Raw genomic sequence first — 19,214 nt, 5'->3', positions numbered from 1 at the left:
GAAGTTTGTGTCTTTATTGTTCAGTGTGCCTTAGTTGAGATGATCTTTTGTTGAATTCATTTGAAAAAAGTTGTTGAAGTTATACATGTGCCTGGGGAAAAATTCAGATAGTAAAGAAAAATTCAAATAGTGAAAAAAAAGGAAATTCCCTTCCCATCTCTCTCTGCTTTCCATGTGGACTCTTCAGAGGGCAGTCGCTGTTACTAGTTTTTTTGAGTAGCTTCCCAGAATTTCTCTGTGCATATATATATTTATTCTCCTTTATAGTTTTTAAAAGTACAAACGGACTTTTACCTTTCTTCCATTTTTCTGCATCTTGTTTTTCATTTAATATATGTTTGGCATTTTTTTTCATTTTGGTATATATAGGTTTTTTCTTTTGTTTCAAAAAGAACTTCATAGCAATTCTATGGGTAGACCTGAAATTTATTTAATCAGACCTTATTGTTGAACGTTTAGGTTTTCAGGTTATTGATATTCCAAATAATGCTTCAGTGAACATCATAATATACTATATTCACAGAACAAATTCATTCCTAGCACTGGAACTTCTGGTTTAGTGACTTTAAAATCTTGATAGAGGTTATCAAATTGCCTTCCACCTCCCTACACCCTTATTTCAATCACAGATTGTCTAATCATTTAGTTTTTTCAAAGTGATTGGTGAAAAATAGTGTTTCATAGTTTTGGTTTGTGTATATTTATTATGAGTGAGATCGACATTCTCATATATTTACTGACTTTGTAATTTTTTTGTTTGCTTTCGGGTTGTGGTCTTTTTCTTCTTGTTAGAAATTCTTTGGAAGTTTAAGGAAATTTTCTCTGTCATATGTCACAGTTTGTAGTTTGTTTTATGACTTTAAACATAGTATTTATAACAAAAGTTTGCATTTTTATGTAGCTAAATTTATCTTTCTTAAATGAATTCTGAGTTTTGTGTCTTGCTTATTGTAAGGTTGTCTCTATTCCAAGATCATGAATCTTTTTTACCCACGTTTTCTTCTAGTCCTTTTCTGGCTTCTCCCTCCCACCTGTGCCCTCCCTTCTACTTGTCCTCCTCTTACTGCTCAGGTGGTTCACAAAGCTCGTTGGCAAGCTTGGACAAAATTGTATTTTCTAATTTGCCTGTGCTTTGTAAATTTGGTGTGCTTAGTCCATCCCAAGAGCAGGACTGAGGTTTGCTCCTGCCTCAACCAGTGGGAACAGACTGGAGGGAATTAGAACTTATTAATGACTGTGTCAGGCGCTATTCCAGGGATGTGCATACAGAAAGAAGAAAGATGGTCCCTGCCCTTGATAAGCGTGTTGTCGAGCTAAATGTCACTATTTGAAATCTGATTTTCTATCTTTCCTCAAATTTGAATTTCCCAGATAAAATTTTATGATGTTACTTTTTGATTCTCGCTTGGGCTACCTTCTGAAACATTTCAGAAAAACATCATTTGAGTTACTGCTCATCGTTTTTTTTGTTTTTTTTTTAATGTAGTACCAGGGAGAACAAAGAACACGCAAGGCTAATAAAAAAGGATGAGTCCATTAAGGTATGGTACCCCGTCCTTCAAAAAAATATTTTGCTGCTCATACCCTACTGTAAGCCTCATGAGTTTGCTAGGTACATTTTAGCCTGTATCTTATTGAAAAGTTCTAGAGCCCAGGTGCCAGGCTTCTAAATCTCTTCACACTAAACCAGCAAAGCTCCCTTGTGCTGTTTCAGTTTCAGTTTTGGAACATGCTGTCCTACTTTAGTGTGATGTCAAAGCTAAAGGAATAGACAGTGACACAGAAGCACTCCGCAGATTTTAATGTGGTCGACTGAGCTTCACTGCCCCTTGAGAAGAGTCTAGTTGATGTTAATACTCATATAAGAATAATTTGGGGATTTTTTTTTTTAAATAGTTTAAGAAGTAGTTCAAAATAAAGGGATGACATGACATTAGCAGGACGTAAACACAAAGGCCAGTGTGTTGTTGAATGAAAACAGGATCATTGACTACTCATGTCTGTATTAATAAATCACCGAAGGTACATCTGGTGGTGGAAAGACCTGGCTACTTCTTGTTTGGGGTGCGGTGTGGTTGCAGTGAGTCATTATGCCAGAAAAGGAGCATACAGAATTCAGCTGTTTCTATTATAGGCTGTTTGGCGTCTTGGGGCTTGGAGCCAGACGGACTGACTCAAGTCTAGTGTCTTATTCTGGGAGATTGTTGACACTAAAAGCTCATGAGTACTGATGAGGTAGCAACGTGTCTCTTAAAGACCTCTAGGAAAGGCGAGTTCCACTCCATCTCCCAGAAGCCCTTCCACATGTCCCCTGGCAGAGTTATTCCCCGGGTTGTGTTCAAGTCAACACTTTGCCCTTTCCACGTGATATCTGTCCTGTTAAGAAATACCACCTTCCTTAGCAAAAGGAAAACCTAGAAACTCCACTGTTTGCACTGGAAGGGCACCCCTTGGGGTTCTTTGCCGGGGGTTTTGCTGTAGCTGCCACCAAGATAGTTCCAAGGGCAGCTGAGAAAGGCTGCACTGTTTAAGAAACTGACATTGAAGTTCAGAGAATAACAGAATGGTATGGCTCTGGATTGCTGGTTCTCAATGCGCTTGACATTACCTCATAGAAGTCGACCCTGGGACGTCTGGTGGAACTTTGGGGCTCTGATGAGGTGGCTCTGGGACCCCACTTGGAGAAGCTCAGCTCTGGATACATAACCTACGTTAAGAGGCATAATTTGCCCTACGAGCTTGCATACCCACACCATCTAACACCAAAGAGAAGTAGCACTCTTGCCTGGGTTTCTCCTTTCTAGCTCTCAGCTGGCTGGCATTGATGGACACCTTAATTGATGTCCATTTGCCTATAGAAGATGATATAGCACAGGGCTTGAGGCATCTTGAATCTACCCAACGTCTTCCTCTCAGCTTCTGTATCTTCTCTGAGGGCCTGCCCCATCCCACATGGGGTCTCACCATGTTAGAATCAACAGTGAAACCACCCAGAACATCTTGCACATCTCTCTTCATAACTTCTTGTTGGAGGTCTTTCTCCTCTACTAGACAGTAAGCCTAGAAACGTAAGAAATCCCCACAATCTGTGCACCAAATTCTAAAGCTACCTGCTGTTGGTAATTTGGTTTACAAGAGTCAGACCTTGCCCCTGGCATGTTTTTCTCCTGTGTACTTTTTTGCTGCAGACTTGCTTAAGTGTCACATGGCCACCTGGAAGTCAAAGCTTGTTGAAAATAGTGTCTAGGATGGGCAGTGATGCTTTTAAAAGACTGAACCATTTTTAAGTTGGTTATACTTCATGTTAACACTCTGAGTTCAGCCCTTAGCTCCATCATAAATAATCATTCTAACTACCAGATAGAACATTGCTAATAACAGCCATCTGTGAAACCACAATATGAATTTTAATGTTGATTTGAGGTTGCATTTTGGGTTGCTTGCCATTAAGTGCCAAAATTGCTTGAGAGACTGCAGTTTATCTCCCCTTCCAGACAATAGCAAAAGCCCACAGCAAATCCCACTCTGGAGACTGCTGGAATGAGAAAGTCTTCTAAACTCAAGCTGGAGCTGAGTTAATTTGAACAACACAGTTCCCATTACTCATCACAGAAGGTCACTGGTGTATGTTAAGCCCTTGTTTGTTTTCCAGCCTATATATTCACCTGCCTGTTGACTTCAACTCTCAGCACCAGAGGAACTTTGAAACAAAATGATGCCTTGGCCCCTCTCCCAACCAATTAAATCTGAATCCCTTCCGTGGGCCCTTGCATAGGTAGCTTTAAAAGCTCCCAGGTGATTCTAATATGTAGCCCGGCCCGAGAAACTGCTTTAGCATGAGGCTTTGCTTCCTATAAAATGCATCTTCTCTGCTTGCCCTAGCAGGCATCTTAAGGCCAGTCTTGGATGTTTATACTCCAGAGCAAATAATTTGGAAAGAGACTTGGTAAAGAGAAGAGAGCAACAATGTGTTGGTAAGGGCTTAAAGATAGCTGGGCTGCATCTGACCGGCAGACATTTTTTTTTGGCCTGCAGTGTGATTACACATGGACATTTTTAAAAGTGTGAATGCCAATCTCTAAAAGTCAGGTTTCCATACAAATATTATTGTCTCAGAGTTGATGGTTTTTAACAGAAGTCTTGGTGCTACATCAAACAATGCACTTTTGAGTGTGGGTTCATTGATTCTCCAGCCAGATTACTCCATTCATGGGGGTAATGACTCATGAAATATGATTGTAAAACGTTTCCTTCTGATTTTGATTTCACCATTTGAGAAAAAAGTATTCTTATAAGAAGTTATTTTATATCGATTTCTTCTCCTTCACTAAGCCCTTTTGGGCTGGGCTAGAGTGACAGCCTGCTGTAAGAGAGCTTTCCTGGGATTAGTCTTGATGTTGCCATGGGACGTGGGGCTACCTCTAACTTCTCTGGTTCTAGGGTCCTCATCAGTGGGGGAACAAGATAAAATAACTTCTAAGGTTCTACTTTTGGCTTCTTGGGATTACAATGGCACAAGACTAGAACGGGGACAACTTGGTCTACTAGTTGTGTAAAGGCCAAACTAGTTGTGTTGGCCTCTGTGTAAAGGTGAAGAAACTTGGAAGGCAGCGTGTAAGAAGGTCAGTATTGAAATGCCCGCTTGGAGAAGGCTGGGAGGCCTGACAGGGAAGAACTGGAACTAAGAGGTAGAAGCTACCGTGACTTGTGGGTTTCAACCATCCAAACTAGCCAAAGATGGAACGGGTAGTCTTGGGAGGGAGGGAGGAAGTGCTCCATCACTGGAGATGTCGGTTCCAAGCAGGCCGCCACTTGCAGCGAGTGTGCAGGGAGCAAATGTAAGTAACTCCCAGTACTTACAGAATGGGAAGGAAGCTGGAAGCCCCTCCTCAGACATCTTCTCTCCCTCAAAGGGGCTCACTAGGATCTCTGCCCACAGAAAGGGAAGTCAGTGCCTTGGTTATTTTTATACTATTTTTTTAATTTCTTAAAAATACGACAGTAAAGGTCGCACTATGTAATGGGGGACAGATGCTTTTGATATATCCCCCTTTCTACCTCAAAACAAGGTTAAGGCATAAATTACTCCACTGGGCACCAGGTGTGCCGCTTGTCCTCCGGGTGCCCTCATGGGTGGTACCACTTGCCCCGCGGTCCTGCGGATAAGATATTTGCCACCAAGGTTGCACAGGCTCAGGGGTCCCTGCACAGGCCTTGTTCAGTGCATTCCAGAGAAGACCCGTGGGCAGCTCCAGCCCAGCCCTCTCCGCTGCATGGTGGACGGAAGGGAGGGATGGGAGGTGGTCTGTGTGTAGGGAGGGGCTGACACGGGGAGGGACGGCTCCTCACTCCCACCCTTACTGCCCAGCTTGCCGCCAGGCCCAGGCTTCAAGGGAAGACTGGGGTAAATGCAGAGCCCTAGGGATTGCGTCATCCACCGCTTCCGGATGTACCTGGGAACAAAAGCGTCTTGGAGGTGGGGAGGAGCGGCAGCCTATGCGGGGAGAGGGGGAAAGGGTGGAGGGTGGATGAGTGGGTGGCAGCCAGTGTGAACCCACGGGGGTGACTCCCCAACTCGGGGTGGGGTCTCCCGGTATCGGGGTCCCAGCTGCCTGTCCATCACAGTCTCCACATTCCAGAGTCTTCATCCCTGGCCAGCAGCTGTCACCATGGGGCTCCGGTTATTCAGGGGGAGCTCCGGGGACCTGTCTCCTGCCTGGAGAAGCGGTGGGTGTGACTCGGGAGACATGGGCAGCGTGGGGGGAGGGGAGCACAGACAGAATTCAGATCTTCTGGCTCACTGGGTCCTATGGGAACTGGAGGCCTGGATAGGTGCGGAGTGGGTCTGCTTTTGCAGTCTCCCTGGGTTCTTCTGAGGATGGGGATGATTAGGACTTCCTAGCACCTTAGTGGTGGGGGCAGCAAATGCCCCCACAGAGCCTGGGGGAGGCTTTGGGATGTGCCGTGGGAGGGGCCCCTTTCAATCCTAAGGATCTGTGTTGTTGGTGTCTTGGTCTCCCAGTAGGGCAGTCCCTCTTAAAACTGGCTTGAGTTCTCTTCAGAGGGAGCAGGCTCGGTTTCTCAGGTGAGGTCAAGTGCAAGGCGAGCTGGCATCCTCTCTGCTTCAGCTCCGTGGGGCCACGGGCCTGGGCCTGCACACCACCTGGACCTGGCCCCCATCAACTCACAGCCGCCTCAGGAGCCTCACTCCAGCGCTTTGGGGGTGGGGTCCAGGCCGGGCTCTCTTCTGCGCTTGGCACTTTTAAAGAAGCCGAGCTGTGAGTAGGCAAAGGCAGAAGTCTCAGGGACGGGCAGAATGAACAAGGCCTAACTCCCCTCCCTGCTCTCCCTCCACTAATCCTCTTCAGGCTTCTTGCCTCAGCTGGTGTCCTGAATACCCCAGTTCACAATGAGTGCCCTCCCCCACTATTCCCTGTGGGCCTCCCAATGGGCCACTTAACTGGTGAGGGGCTGCTGGAACAGAGTGAATGGAGCCTGCGTCAGGAGGCAAGAGGTCATGCTGTGTGACTTGGCCCCAATCAACACTCTTCTCTGGGCCTCCCTGACCTCATCTATAACAGGAGGCAGTTGAGACCAGAGTGTCTTAACCTGAGGCTCAGAGACAGCGAAGGTCTTTGGAGGGTTTTTATTAACAGCCTGACTTTGTTGGAGACATTTTGTGGCTGTGTGTACTTGCTTTTTTTCTGATGAGAGGAACCCTAGTTTTCATCAGGTTCTCAAAGAGACCTGCAAAAGGGTCTGAGCCATAGGTTGATGCCCTCTGGTGGCCAATCAGCCTGCCGTGGTGAGGGCTGGATGCTGTGCCTGTCGGCAAGTTCTGGGGAGGAGGCTGCCAACTCCCATGGGGAGGAGAGCATGGGGACTGGCCCCAGAATCCAGTGGCTGGAGCCTCAGGCCTGGGCTAACCAGCAGGATGCTGCTTCCCACCCTCCCGCTGTGGTGGCCCTCACCTTCCACAGTGCCAGGACCAGCAGGGCCAGCAGTAGGAGGCCCCCCAGTGTGCTGCCCACTATGATCCAGATGGGGATCTGCGAGTCTTCTTGCTTGGAGATCTCAAACGTGATCTGCAAGGGGAGGAAGGTGGCCACGTCAGCAGCATTACCTTTCTGGGGCCTGGGTGGCAACCGGGGGTAGGGCCAGAGCACAGGAGACAGCTGGCACCTGGGGCAGGGCTGCATCCTCTTCCTCAGGGAGACGCTGGAGGGATGGGTGGCACCCAGCACAGTGGACAGTTAAGTGACCCAGGTGATCCCACTTCCTCTCTGAGACATTTTCTGCCTCTTTGCAGCTTCCTCATCATCTCCCAAATTTCTAAATGTTGGCTTGTCCCATGGTTTTGCCTTTGGACCTCTTTATCTACAGTCACTTCCTGGTGAGCGCAGGGCCAACTGACATGGTGGACACAAGTGGGCACCGTGCCCAGGGCCTACGGTACTTTTAGAGACCCATGAACATGAGCTAATTTAAAGTTAGGAGAAAAAAATGAATATAATCTTGCCTGGATTATATTTGTCTTTACACGAACACATAAAATATTAATTAAAAAAACTATTTTATGGAGGAGGGGCCCCTGAAGGCTAAAATGCCCAGGGCCGTGAAAGTCCTAGTGCAGCCCTGGGCAAGGTCACTGAGTCAGGGCTTTAACCGCCTATATATACTCTGACCACTCTCACGGTTCTGCCTTCGACCCGGACTCTCCGCTGAACTCCAGCCTCATATCCGACTGTCTACTTGGCCTGCCTGGCATCTCTGACAGGTCCCTACACAAACTTTTGATCCCACTCCTCACCCTCCAACCTGTTCCTTCAACATCATTCCCGTCGAAGCAAACGGCAGCATCGTCCTTCCTTGCTGTTGCTCAGGCCACAGATCGTATACTTGTCACAGCCACATAAACTCCATCAGGGCCGTTTTACCTTTGAAACACGCAGAACGTGGCCACTCCTCCCACTTCCAGGGCTACCTCCGGGTCTGAGCACCCTCGTCTCCGACGTGGAGACTTGCACTGCCTCTCAGCTTCTGCCTTGCCCCCTACAGTCTGTTCTCGGAATAGCAGCCAGAAGAAAGCAGATCTATGCTCTGCTCAGAGCCGCCATGTATCCCCATATCACTCAGTAAAAAATAAAGTCCTCGCACTGGCCTGCAAGGCCCTACACTTTCTGGCCCTGCTTACCTCGCTGATCTCATCTCCTACTGTCCCCCTCGCTCTCCACGCCAGCTCTCCAGCCACCTGGACTCCGACGTGCCAAGCACAGACCTGCTGTAGGGCCTTTGCCTTGCTGTTCCCTCTGCGGGCAGCAGGCTCATAGTCTCTGTCTGATGTCACTCTAATGGAGAGGATTTCCCCAATCTCCCTGGACAAAATAGCACCCCCCGAGTGTCCACCCTTACGTGCCTGTGTGTTTTGGGGCAGACCTGATCCCCACTCGACCTTGTATATGTATGTTTACGTTAATTGTCTTTCTTCCTGCCTGGAACGTCAGCTCCAAGAGAGCAGGGGCTTTGTCGGTTTGTTCACTGCTTTATCCTCAGTGCCTGGAACAGTGTCTGGGGGAGCAGTGCAGGAGCTCAGGGAACATGTTGAAAGACTGCCTGACTGAACCCTTGCACCAGCATGGCAGAGTACTGGCTTGGCCATGGAGTCACTATTTATCCTGAGGCAAGTCACTGCTCTCCTTCTGCCTGATGTCACACAGTCTGTTTCCATGTCTGAAAAATGGGGGCGGTGGGGCATACCCCACAGATAATGCAGGAAGTGTCTGTTACAGTGCCTGGCACATCGATGGGGTTCGACAAATAGCAGGCTGTTTTCTGCCCCCAAAGGCTGTACCTTGCTCTGCCTTCCCACCCCCGGCACCTAACTCAGAGCGGAGCCAACAGGGGCTTACATTTGGGGTTGCTGGATTTCGGAAAGAGAAGTGAGGCAACCAGAAAGCACAAGAGGGATTTTTTTTTGGGGGGGGAGGGATGGGAGTAGAAGGAGAAGTCACTTAAAAGATGAACTAGTGTGGAAGGGAGGTAGTTTGTGTGTGTGTGGGGGTGCCTGTAACATGCCTCTTCTCGCTTGGTCGCCTGGAAAATTCTAACATATCTCTCAAGAGTCAGTTCAAGCGGACTATCTCCAGAAAGCTTTCCCTGATCTGAACACCTCCCACCCCCAACACCTGTGCTCACCCCCAGATTGCTTCCACACGTTGTCGTCCTTATTCCTTTGTCTGCCTAAGTCATCTCTGTAACCCCTGAAGGGCCTGAGTCATGGGTGGGACACACAACAAATGCTGAATGAAAGAGTAAAGAAATAAAACTGCTCCTTGGGTGGGTCCCCCAAGTGCTGCCTCTGGACTTTTGCACTTGCTAGCCCTCCGCCTGGCTCACCCCACCCTGTTTGTGATGGGTATTTGTGTGTTTTATTAAGGTCTGGCTTCCAGCCCATGCCTGCTTTGCTCTCCAGAGTCTCCTGGAGTGGGGCTGGGGGTTATTGGCATCTGGTACGGAGAGCCCCGCTGGAGCCCAGGCTGGCAGTTTGAGGACATGGCCAGAGGAGGGCAGCAGTGTCCCACGCCCCAGATACCCATCTCTGCAGAGGACTGGGCTATTCTTCAAGACCTAACTTCTCTTTTTCCCAGGAGAGCACTGCAGAGCCCCACCCTTTCCTAGACCCTGATTCAAGCCGATCTGATCTGCAACAGTCTGGTTTTACCCAATTCAAAAAGAATGTCAGTGCCGAGACATATTGCATCCCTTGGCCTTCACCAATTCAGTTCACACCAGACTTGTAAAGCACAGGTCATGTGCATTTCATTAGATTTCAGGTGTGAATGGATGGGGAGGACAGGAGTGGTCATTCTAGGCTGCCAACCTGCCCAAGACAGCTCATTGCTGCTGGAGCCAATCTATGAGCCACCCCAAGGCAGGTAGGCCTGGGCTCCAGTTCCAGTTTGCTCTAGTGTAAAATATGCAGGTTCCCCTCCTCCCTCTGCCCCAATGGGACTGCAGTCTGTCTCTGCCAAGGCACAGGGAGAATGCCTACTTCTGGCCCCCTTTCCACTTTGGCCCCCAAAGGCCTATTTGTATTGCTTTTTTTTGTCTCCTCTGACGCTACATTAACTGCTGCAGAGCATGCTGCAGAGGGTGTAGGAAAACTGTAAGGGAAGTGGCAACCCCTTCCCAAGCTGGCCCCGCTCAAGCCCAGGTTTGCAGCGTTTCCAGGGGCCTCACCTGGCGGCTGGGCTCCTCCTCTCGGAAGATGAAAGGACTGTGGAACTGCCGCTGCAAGGCTGCGTTCACCGTGATTTTCATCAGCTTGTACTTGAGCTGGACAAGCAGAGGCCTTGTCAGAAGCTGGCCCCTCCCTAGGTGGGAGACTCCCCAGCACCCACCTCCCTCCCTTTTTTCCTACCAACCTAGCCAGGTGCTTTACTTACTGCTTTTAAAGACCGCAACCACAGGTTTCCCAGCAGATGGAAATTGATTTCCTGGTTGGGAGCCAGCCTCACATTGCAGTGGATGGAGACTACATCAGAATTGCTGTGATTCTGAAAGAGAAGGTGGGTCTCTGAGGTGAGTGACCAGGCTCTGGGGAGCAGGTAGGCAGAAGCCTCGCTATGACCTGAGAATGTGAGCAGGGGCTTGGGACACCAGATGGCTCAGCTGCTCTGCTTGACCCATGGGGGGAAGGGACCCAGGACCGGGGACAAGAAGAGAGGTAGGCGACTCAGGGGCTGGGGCTGCCACGGGATGGCTGGGGGACAAGGTAAAGATGGTATATGCGATGCTCCATTTGAAGTTGTGCGTAATTGGGTGTTTTCCAGGAAGAGAAGTTTAGTTCAATGTTAGGGAACCTACAAATGTCATCACCATACAAACAGACTAAAGGGAAAAAATTAGGTGATTATTGCAACAGATGCAGAAAAAGCATTTTAGGAAATCCAGTTTCTGTTTATGATAACTTCTGGGGAACTTCCTGAATCTGAATGAAGGGTATTTATAAATAAATAGATAAATAAATACACCTATGGCAAGTATTATATTTAATAATGAAAAATTAAAAATAATTTCTTTAAAATCAGGATCAAGACAAGACTGTCACCATTTCTCTTTACCATCACCCTGGAGGTCCTTGCCAGAGCAGTAAGACAAAAAGAACAATTTATAAAGATTGAATGCTAAAGTTAAAGCTATTATTATTTGCAGATGATATCATCTTAATAGAAAACCCAAACAAATCATCAGACTGATAATTAGAACGTATCAGGTTAAAGTTATTTGTGTCATTCTCTTGCAATCACCTCAATCCCACCCAAGCCCAAGTCATCAGTAAATTGCACTACACTCAAAACATGTTTAGTGTAAGGCACTTGTTTGGGGAAATCAAACTAAAACAGCTAAGATTTTTGTCTGGGTAAGGAGTGAGTGAAAGCATTCATAGGAATTGGTATCTGGGGACAGAGGCAGCCCGGAGAGCATAAACCTGGAAACAAGCAGGTATCTTGGGCTGGGCTGTGGGGGTGGAGGCTGAGCTGCCTTTCATTTCCTGGGCAGGGAGGCCCCAGCTGATATGGTCAAAGTCTCCAATGCAAGCTGTGTATGTTCTGGCCCTCCCAACGGTATTCCATCTGGCTCTCTCCCCTTCCCTCTGCTTATCTGTACTATCACCAGTCTGTTCTCTGCATCTATAAGCTTTTTTTTGTTTGTTTTTTAAGATTCCACATATAAAAAAGATCATGCAATTATTTGTCTTTTTCTGTCTGACTTATTTCACTTAATAATGCCCTTAAGGTCCATCCATATTGTTGCAAATGGCAAGATTTCCTTCTTTTTTATGCCTGAATAATATTCTATTGCATACGCATACCACAATTTCTTTATCCATCGATGGACACTTAAGTTGTTTCCATATCTTGGCTATTGTAAATAATGCTGCAATGAATATGGGGGTGTATATATCTTTTTCAAGGTAGTGGTTTTGTTTTCTCTCCCTGTTCTTTCACTTGAGTTTGTCTGCTCCTGCTGTCACTCTCTTGACATGTATCGCAGGCCTGTTCCCTGCCTTTTTAGGCGCTCACTCTTGCATCTCCTGAAGAATGGTGAGCTCACTAAGGGCAAGAAGTACCTATTCCTTATTCTGTTTCCTCCTGGTTTGAGGCTGGGCACATACCGTGTTTTCCTGAAAATAAGCCTTAGCCGGACCATCAGCTCTAATGCGTCTTTTGGAGCAAAAATTAACATAAGACCCGGTCTTATATGATATAAGACTGGGTATAATATAATATAATATAAGACCGGGTCTTATGTTAATTTTTGCTCCAAAAGACGCATTAGAGCTGGTGGTCTGGCTAGGGCTTATTTTCGGGAAAACATGATATATAGGTTTGCTCAATAAGCTCTTATTGACAAACTATGGGATAAGAGAGAAAGAGCCCTTAGAACTCCTCTTCCCCCGCTGTCACCCATGGTTCTTAGTTTGGGGGACACTCACCAGCTGTGGGGCACGATTCAAGTCTTCCTCCATTGGGGCACGTCGGTACTCGGTGCTGTTTCCCCACACATTACAGGTCGTGTTCACCTACAGAAGGAGCACATACCACCAGCCTCACAATCAGTGTCGACAGATTCAGAATCCAGGGGTGTTCCTTCCTCCTCCTCTTCCAGAGGAAGCCCAGCTGGGCCTGGGCCTGGGAGGAGGAGCTGGGGTCCGAGGACGTGGGACACACCTAGGGGTACGTCTGTCTCTCCCACCCCTGCCCTGGTACCTGATCAGTGCGGAAGTCCCTCAGCAGCAGCAGGCGGTTGCCGCCCCTCGTGGCGATGGGCACAGTGATCTTCATCAGGACCCCGTGGACGGGGAACAAGCCCAGGTTTTGGATCTGTGGCCGAGAGGGGGAGGTGTCAGCGCCCCAGCAGCAGTTGGAGGGCGAGGGGAGAACAAGGTCCAAAGGGGCCAACAGCCCCTGGGGGCAGCCATCCCCCAGCCAGGCCTGGGAAAGGGGCCCCCACGAGCCCCCTGGCATTTTCAATGTGGAAACGTTAAGGCTCTGCCAGGTCACCCCAGAGGCCGCAGGGATCCCGGAGGGGTGGGCTCCTGCAGCTGAGGACAAATCAGTGTGGGGGGAGCCACGAGGCTGGCGAGCAAGGGGCACTTCCATTTTCAGCTCCTCTTGGTTCTGGGGGATTTTGTTGCCTGGTACCAGTGGCCACCCTGGGGGTGCACATGGTGACTGCAATTAACTTATTATGAGAGAGAATCGTTAACTGATGAAGGATGTAAATAGTGAGTGTGTGATAGTTCACATCCTGTGACACATTAGGCGTCAGAGCTGCAGTGATTACAAGCACGGCATTGGAATCAGAAAGACCAGGAACATAACCTGGGGCAGCCACCACATTTGAGCTGTGTGGCCTTGGGCAGGTTACCAAACCTCTCTTGGAGGAGCCATCCAGGTCTCAGTGTATCTGAAGTGCAGTTTTCCAGCTGTCAGTCTGCCCCTGGCTCTCACACAGCAGTTCAGGGGTGGGGGGATCGCAGGGCCCAGTGTGGCACAGACTGCTAAGCCGCCTCCTAATTTCCTTTACCCACCTTTCTTAGTGACAGAAACCAAGAGAAAAAGCCACATTTTCTAGGCTCCCTTACAGCTAAATCACAACGTTCTGGACAATGAAAGATAACTGGAAGTGTGAGGAACTGCCAAGGAGTTAATTTCTTGGCGGGGAGGGCATGCTCTTTGCTCTTCCTTCTTCCTGCTGCCTGAAATGAGAATGTGATGGCTGGAGCTGCAGCCATCTTGGGCTGTGAGGTGAACTCAAGGTTGATAATTGCATGTTGAAGATGGTGGAAGAGAAATACAGGAGACCCAGTCCTGGATGACTTTGTGAAGCTGCCAATTCTGGACTTCTTTCATGGGAGAGAAAGAGCCCCCGTGCATTTTGACCCTGTTTTTCATGTTAAATATTTTTTAAAATATTTTTAAAATTATATGCAGCCACATGTAATCTTCACCGATCCATCCTCCCAGTCCAGCCCTGTTATTTTCCAGGTGAGGACTGAGAGGCCCAGAGAGGGGCAGTGACTTACCTAAAGTCATCCCGTGAGTGGGTGGTAGGGTTCAGGTGACCCCAAGCACTAGCAATGAGTCCAGATCCAAATGGGGATCTTCAGCTCCTGTCCTTCACTCTTTGCGTGGTTCCCCAGACTTACCTTGAAAATGCAGTTGAAGGGAGGCCCGATGCCATCATATCTCCCCAGTGAGCTGTTGGGCTTGACCTCATAGTGGCTCAGGCTGCTGCTCCTGCAGGGACAGAGGACAGGGCCGCTGTGAGCTCAGTGAGTGTTGGCTCAATGGATAAATGAATGAAAGAGGGTGTGCGCATGGGCCTGCCTCCTCCTAGACCACAAAAAATAGCTTTCCTCTTGTGTCCATCTGGAGCACTCGCTGTGTTGAGAAAGATTCTGAGGCTCAGCAGGAATCAATGCTGACATCCATTAGCAATGTCTGCCTGGTGTGTGGAATGGGCCTGGGCCAGAAGTGACAGTTACTTACCATCCCTGCCCTAGCCTCTGTGCCCAGGGGCATGGCCTTTTTTGAGCATGAACTTGCCCACTGTGCACCGTTCCAGCCTCTAGAAGTGGTCATGGGAAGACCTGAACGTTCCTTCTGTGTGTTTGCTGTTCTGTCCAGATGTTTCCATCTGCCTGGGAGCCCTCAGAGGATAGACTGAGGGCCAGTGGCACACCCAGGGCTGTGGGCTGTAGGAACAGTCTGCCTGGGGAGGAGCAGTTTCTCACTGATGCTGTTTAGCATTGCTGGGGCAAGGTGGTAATGAAAAGCAGAAGGACTTAGGAGGTTTTATTACTATTTTTAAATTCTCCAGAGATCATACTCTACTTATTACCCGCACCTGGGGTGGATACCGCCTGCTGCCCCAGCCCTCCCCCTTTGTCCCTGCTGAGAGCTCCCTGGGGGCCAGGACCCTGTCTCCTTCCTCTGTTTGGACACCACCTCCCCACCATGGATAAGGGGGCTGTACTCTCTGATCCTTCGGGGACACACTTGGTTCCATCTCATAGGCCCTCAGCACTAGGGCCTGGCCCCTGGGACACCAACCCAATCAGGGCTCCCCAGAGGGTGCCCCATTTTAGGCTTCACTCCTTCCATGCATCCCCTCCCCTTGGGGTCCTGGCCCACCTGGTGAAGAGGATGTCGGCCTCATATTTGAGGTGGAAGGGCAGGAGGGCTGTGTTGTCTCCCTTGGTGTTTTCCTCCTCGTCACTGTCGCTGCAAAGAGAGCAAGGTGGCACGGTCAGGACGGAGCTGGCCCTCCCTCCACCCAGCTCAGCCAGCACATCCACTGGCTCACTGCAGCAAGAGGGGCCGAGGTCAGACTGAGAAGGAGAATCCTGGCTCCTGTAGGGCTCACAGGTACTAGCACAGCCAGAGAGGGACCCTGAAGTATCTCCCAGGAGGGGAAGGGCCAGGGCGGCAGGGGAACTGGTTAGTGCCATCCACTTTTCCTGCTGCCTTTTTAGGTGCAGCACATCTGGGCTAGCGTGGGGCAGGGAAAGACTGGATGGCAGCTGGGAGGACCGACCCATCGCATGTGCTGAGCCACTAACTGCCTGCGAGCCCTCCTCTCAGGCCCTCATCGGCCCGAGGAGCAAATCCTGTGCTGTGGGCCCAAAGGGAGAAGACGATGTGGGACAAAGGCTGCCTGCTCTGCCCAAGTGAGGGGAAGACAATGAATCCCCAGGAGAGTGGTTTATTTATCTTCGAACCATGCCTCCTGAGCTGACTGGGGCGGCGGCAGCTCCCACAGGTTGGCTGAGGGTCCTTGGCTGCCTTGAAAAGGCCGGAGAGTGAAATTAGGAGCCATTTGGAGGGAGTTGTGTCAAATGCGCTGCCTTTCAATCTGAGCACCAGGAACGACCAGGGCAAATAGTTTCAGACATAAAAAGATACGATTTCTTCTCATGACATACACTGAGTTTTATTCCCTTTGGAAGCCTTACCCCAGGATAGGGATTTCGTTAGAAAGGGAATACCTGACACACACAGGTCCTGCACATGCCTAATTCACAAACACCCCCAGCTGTGCAGACACCACTGTGCAGGGCATTCATTTTCCCGTGAGAATGGGGCTGTGTTTCCTAAAAGCAGGGAAGAGCGTGAGGGAGGCCTTAAGATATTCATACATCTTACAAACTGTCTCATGTCAAGTGAGAATTTCACCAAAATGTACAATTTGCTTAACTACAGCGCATGCCGTTGTGTTGATCCCCAGTACTTCCTGTGGTGACCTCTGAATGTGTGTGTGTGTGTGTGTGTGTGTGTGTGTGTGTGCGCGCGTGTGTGTGCTGGAATGTTGGTGTTCAGTTTGCTTGCAGTATTTATTTCTCAGTGTGGAGAAGTTCTCAGGAGGGTTTTGGCCGTTTACAAGGCTCCAGAGTTGTCAGAATCCCTTCCTGCCTCCCTCCTTTCCCACACAGAGATAATTCTGTGAAAAAGAAAAGTTTATTACTGACACAGGGTGATTCCCAGTGTCAACCTATATAGCGAATTCCATGGGAGGGAGACAGACAGACAGAGCTACACAGAATAAAGGAATCTCTTTTAAAAAAGGAAAAATTTCCAAGGGGGAGAGAAGTGACCAGGACAGAAAGAGCCCTGGACAAGGAATAGGCTAGTGCTCAGCTCCCAGCTGTACTAGTTACATGCTGTGTGTCATTGGGAAATTCACTCAACCTCTCTGAGCTTCCCTTTTCTTACCTGTAACTTGGGAGGAGGTAGGGGGAATAACTCTTGCTTTGCCTATCTTAGGGGGCTGCTGTGAGGACTGACAGGTATTATATGTACAGTGCTTTATAACTGTAGGGTTTTTAAATAGCTGCTATATAAAATACTACATAAAGATAAGGGCATTATTTATATCCAGACCACCCAAGCATAAATGGTGGCAGTATATCAGGCAGCAGGTTGGTCCATACTTGGGTACTTACTAGGGGCCCCCTGAGGATGGGGCAGTTAAGGCCAGGGCTTGGGGAAGGAGTCATTTTGGGGAGGGGCAGTTCCTTGCAGCAGAACAGGGCCCAGGAGAAGTGAGCTGGGAGGAAGGAGCAGTTAAAGCCCTGACCTGCTGGCTGTGAGCTGGATCTCCAGGTGGTGCAGGAAGATAGATTTGCTGAACTCGAAGTCTAGACGGAAAGACACCTGCAAGGAAGAAGTCACTGGAGCTGGGTGGCTGGGAACTGCATGTCTGGACATTACCCTGACCAGCCCTGGTCCACCCCTTCCAACCCCCTGCCCACTTGGGTGGGCCCTGCATGCTGGCAGTGGGCTGGGGGAGGGTGGACCAGGTGCTGGAGTAATGCGAACTGAGCTTTGCACAGACCCCTCCTTGTGTTCTTCCCAGGTCTGACCCTCCTGGGGTTTCCTCAGGAGACCTGGGGCCCCCTTCTCTCAGGGAGCAGCAGGGGTGAGGGAGGGAGCTTGTCCTGTGTGCTGCCCCCCTGGGGCTTCACTCTAGAGCTCCTGGTTTGTCAGAGCCTCACCCCAAAACTACAATCTTGACATATGTCCCACTGGGGAGATTCTTCTACAAGGAGCTCCAATCCCCCTCCCCCAGGTCTCCTCTTTCCGCAGCCTTGCAGACCCTGTTCCTGGGAACGTACTGCTGCTCTCTAGCTGGCTTCTGCCTCAAGCTCCCCTCTGATTCCTGCTTTACAACTAGCTTGGCCTCAGTTAGGTCTTCTCTTGCTCTAGAACCTTCAGTGGCTACCTACTGTCCTGGAGGGATGGGCAAACACCCCAAAAGTCTGCAGTTGACCTCCTTTCCCCTGCAAATTTGCTTCTCCCATCACACAGCCTATACTTTTAAGCACGTGGTACGTGCTTGGGAAGTGTTAATTTTTCTCCCCTCGCACAGCACGATGACAGAGGCTGGACATTGAGAAAACTTGTTAGGATAAAGGACAGTGGGATAATTGGTAGAGTGCTAGGTGGGACTGGTAGGGCTGCCCCTGAGGTGTAGGGGCCTGGGTGCTCTCCTGGGGCTGCTGCCCTCTGGTGGCTGGCTGCGTAGGTCGTTGGAATGTCATTGCATGGGAGGAAAAACTGACCTGCTTAAAGCCATTCTCAGGACTCTCCATCCCCCGAGTCCTCCCCTCTGTTTGCTTCCATTGCTCTTGCCTCCCAGTACCACCCTGGGCCCTCCCTGAACTTTCCCCAGCCTCAACCTTGGCCTTGGCCCGGAAGAAGGGGTAGCTGACATTGCAGACTTTTTTGTGGAGTCTCCTCTCTTCGTTCACGCACTCGATGCTGCCCTCGGAGTCGTCCTGGGGGTGGGTGGGGACATGGGAGTAGCAGTTAGACAGGGCATGAGACCCAGGTCAGGGGGCCACCATCATCCCCTGCCATCCATGCTGAAGCTACAGGTCCTCTGACACTGGCACCACGGGGGCCCTGGAGGCTCGGGTGTGGCAGGGGTGGGAGAGAGCTCAGCTGTGCTGGGTTGTGGGGAGAGTGGGCTGGCTCTCCAGCGTATGCCTTGTCACTCCCTCTGTACCAACTGAGATGCATGGATTATCATCCTACTTATAAATGGGGGCACTGAGGCCCAGACATGGGAAGTAACTAGCTCAGAAAGTGGCGCGGAGCTGGGATTCAGGCTTTCCAGTCTGGCCGTTCTGCCTCCCTTTGGCTTTGTGGCCCTTGGATGGATCACACATCTTTCCATCAGAAGGATTGCAAAGGACCTCTTTGAGCCATGAAATGAAGCTTTGGGTGCTGGTCAGGAGCTGCCCCAGAGCCCCTGCCGCCATCGGACTTGTGCGCAGTGCCTCTTTCTCTTTCCTTTTTCTGTGGCTCCACCCGCTTTAAACCCTCTCACCACTGTCTGGTTCAGGACTCTTTATAGCAGGTCACTCACTGGCTGCTGGACATTGAGAAAATGTTGGCAGAGTTGAGAGGGAAATGTCACTAGGCTCCCCAGCTTGTCTGGGGCCCCGCTGAGCTAGCACGAGTGTGCCCCCAGCACAGGTCCAGAGGGAAGGGACCCAACACAGTGCTCTAGCTAGATGCTGCTAGTTGGCACTCATTTGCTTGGGTCTCATTTTGCTTATCTGTAAAATGGGGATAATAGTATCTAGTACATTTAGTTGTTATGAGGATTAAATGATAAATGCGTGTAAAGGCAGGGCCTAG

At 49.6% G+C, this 19,214-nt stretch overlaps 1 protein-coding gene across 1 annotated transcript in view; it reads right to left on the bottom strand.

Annotated features, from left to right (window-relative positions):
- Nucleotides 1-5,040: 5,040 nt before the first annotated feature.
- ITGA11 (integrin subunit alpha 11) overlaps nt 5,041-19,214 on the bottom strand; it is a 123,512-nt gene continuing 109,338 nt past the window's right edge. The window contains exons 21-30 of the mRNA XM_033109688.1: nt 18,248-18,346; nt 17,146-17,222; nt 15,204-15,293; nt 14,216-14,306; nt 12,774-12,887; nt 12,500-12,586; nt 10,446-10,556; nt 10,240-10,335; nt 6,972-7,085; nt 5,041-6,276 (exon numbers count right to left, since the gene is read on the bottom strand). Of these exons, the coding sequence (XP_032965579.1) occupies nt 6,205-6,276; nt 6,972-7,085; nt 10,240-10,335; nt 10,446-10,556; nt 12,500-12,586; nt 12,774-12,887; nt 14,216-14,306; nt 15,204-15,293; nt 17,146-17,222; nt 18,248-18,346 (951 nt within the window). The 3' untranslated portion in view covers nt 5,041-6,204. The remainder of the gene's footprint in view (nt 6,277-6,971; nt 7,086-10,239; nt 10,336-10,445; nt 10,557-12,499; nt 12,587-12,773; nt 12,888-14,215; nt 14,307-15,203; nt 15,294-17,145; nt 17,223-18,247; nt 18,347-19,214) is intronic.

Source organism: Rhinolophus ferrumequinum, chromosome 6 (assembly GCF_004115265.2).
Source record: "Rhinolophus ferrumequinum isolate MPI-CBG mRhiFer1 chromosome 6, mRhiFer1_v1.p, whole genome shotgun sequence".
NCBI classification, from domain to species: domain Eukaryota; kingdom Metazoa; phylum Chordata; class Mammalia; order Chiroptera; family Rhinolophidae; genus Rhinolophus; species Rhinolophus ferrumequinum.
This window is presented reverse-complemented; position numbering and strand designations above follow the sequence as displayed.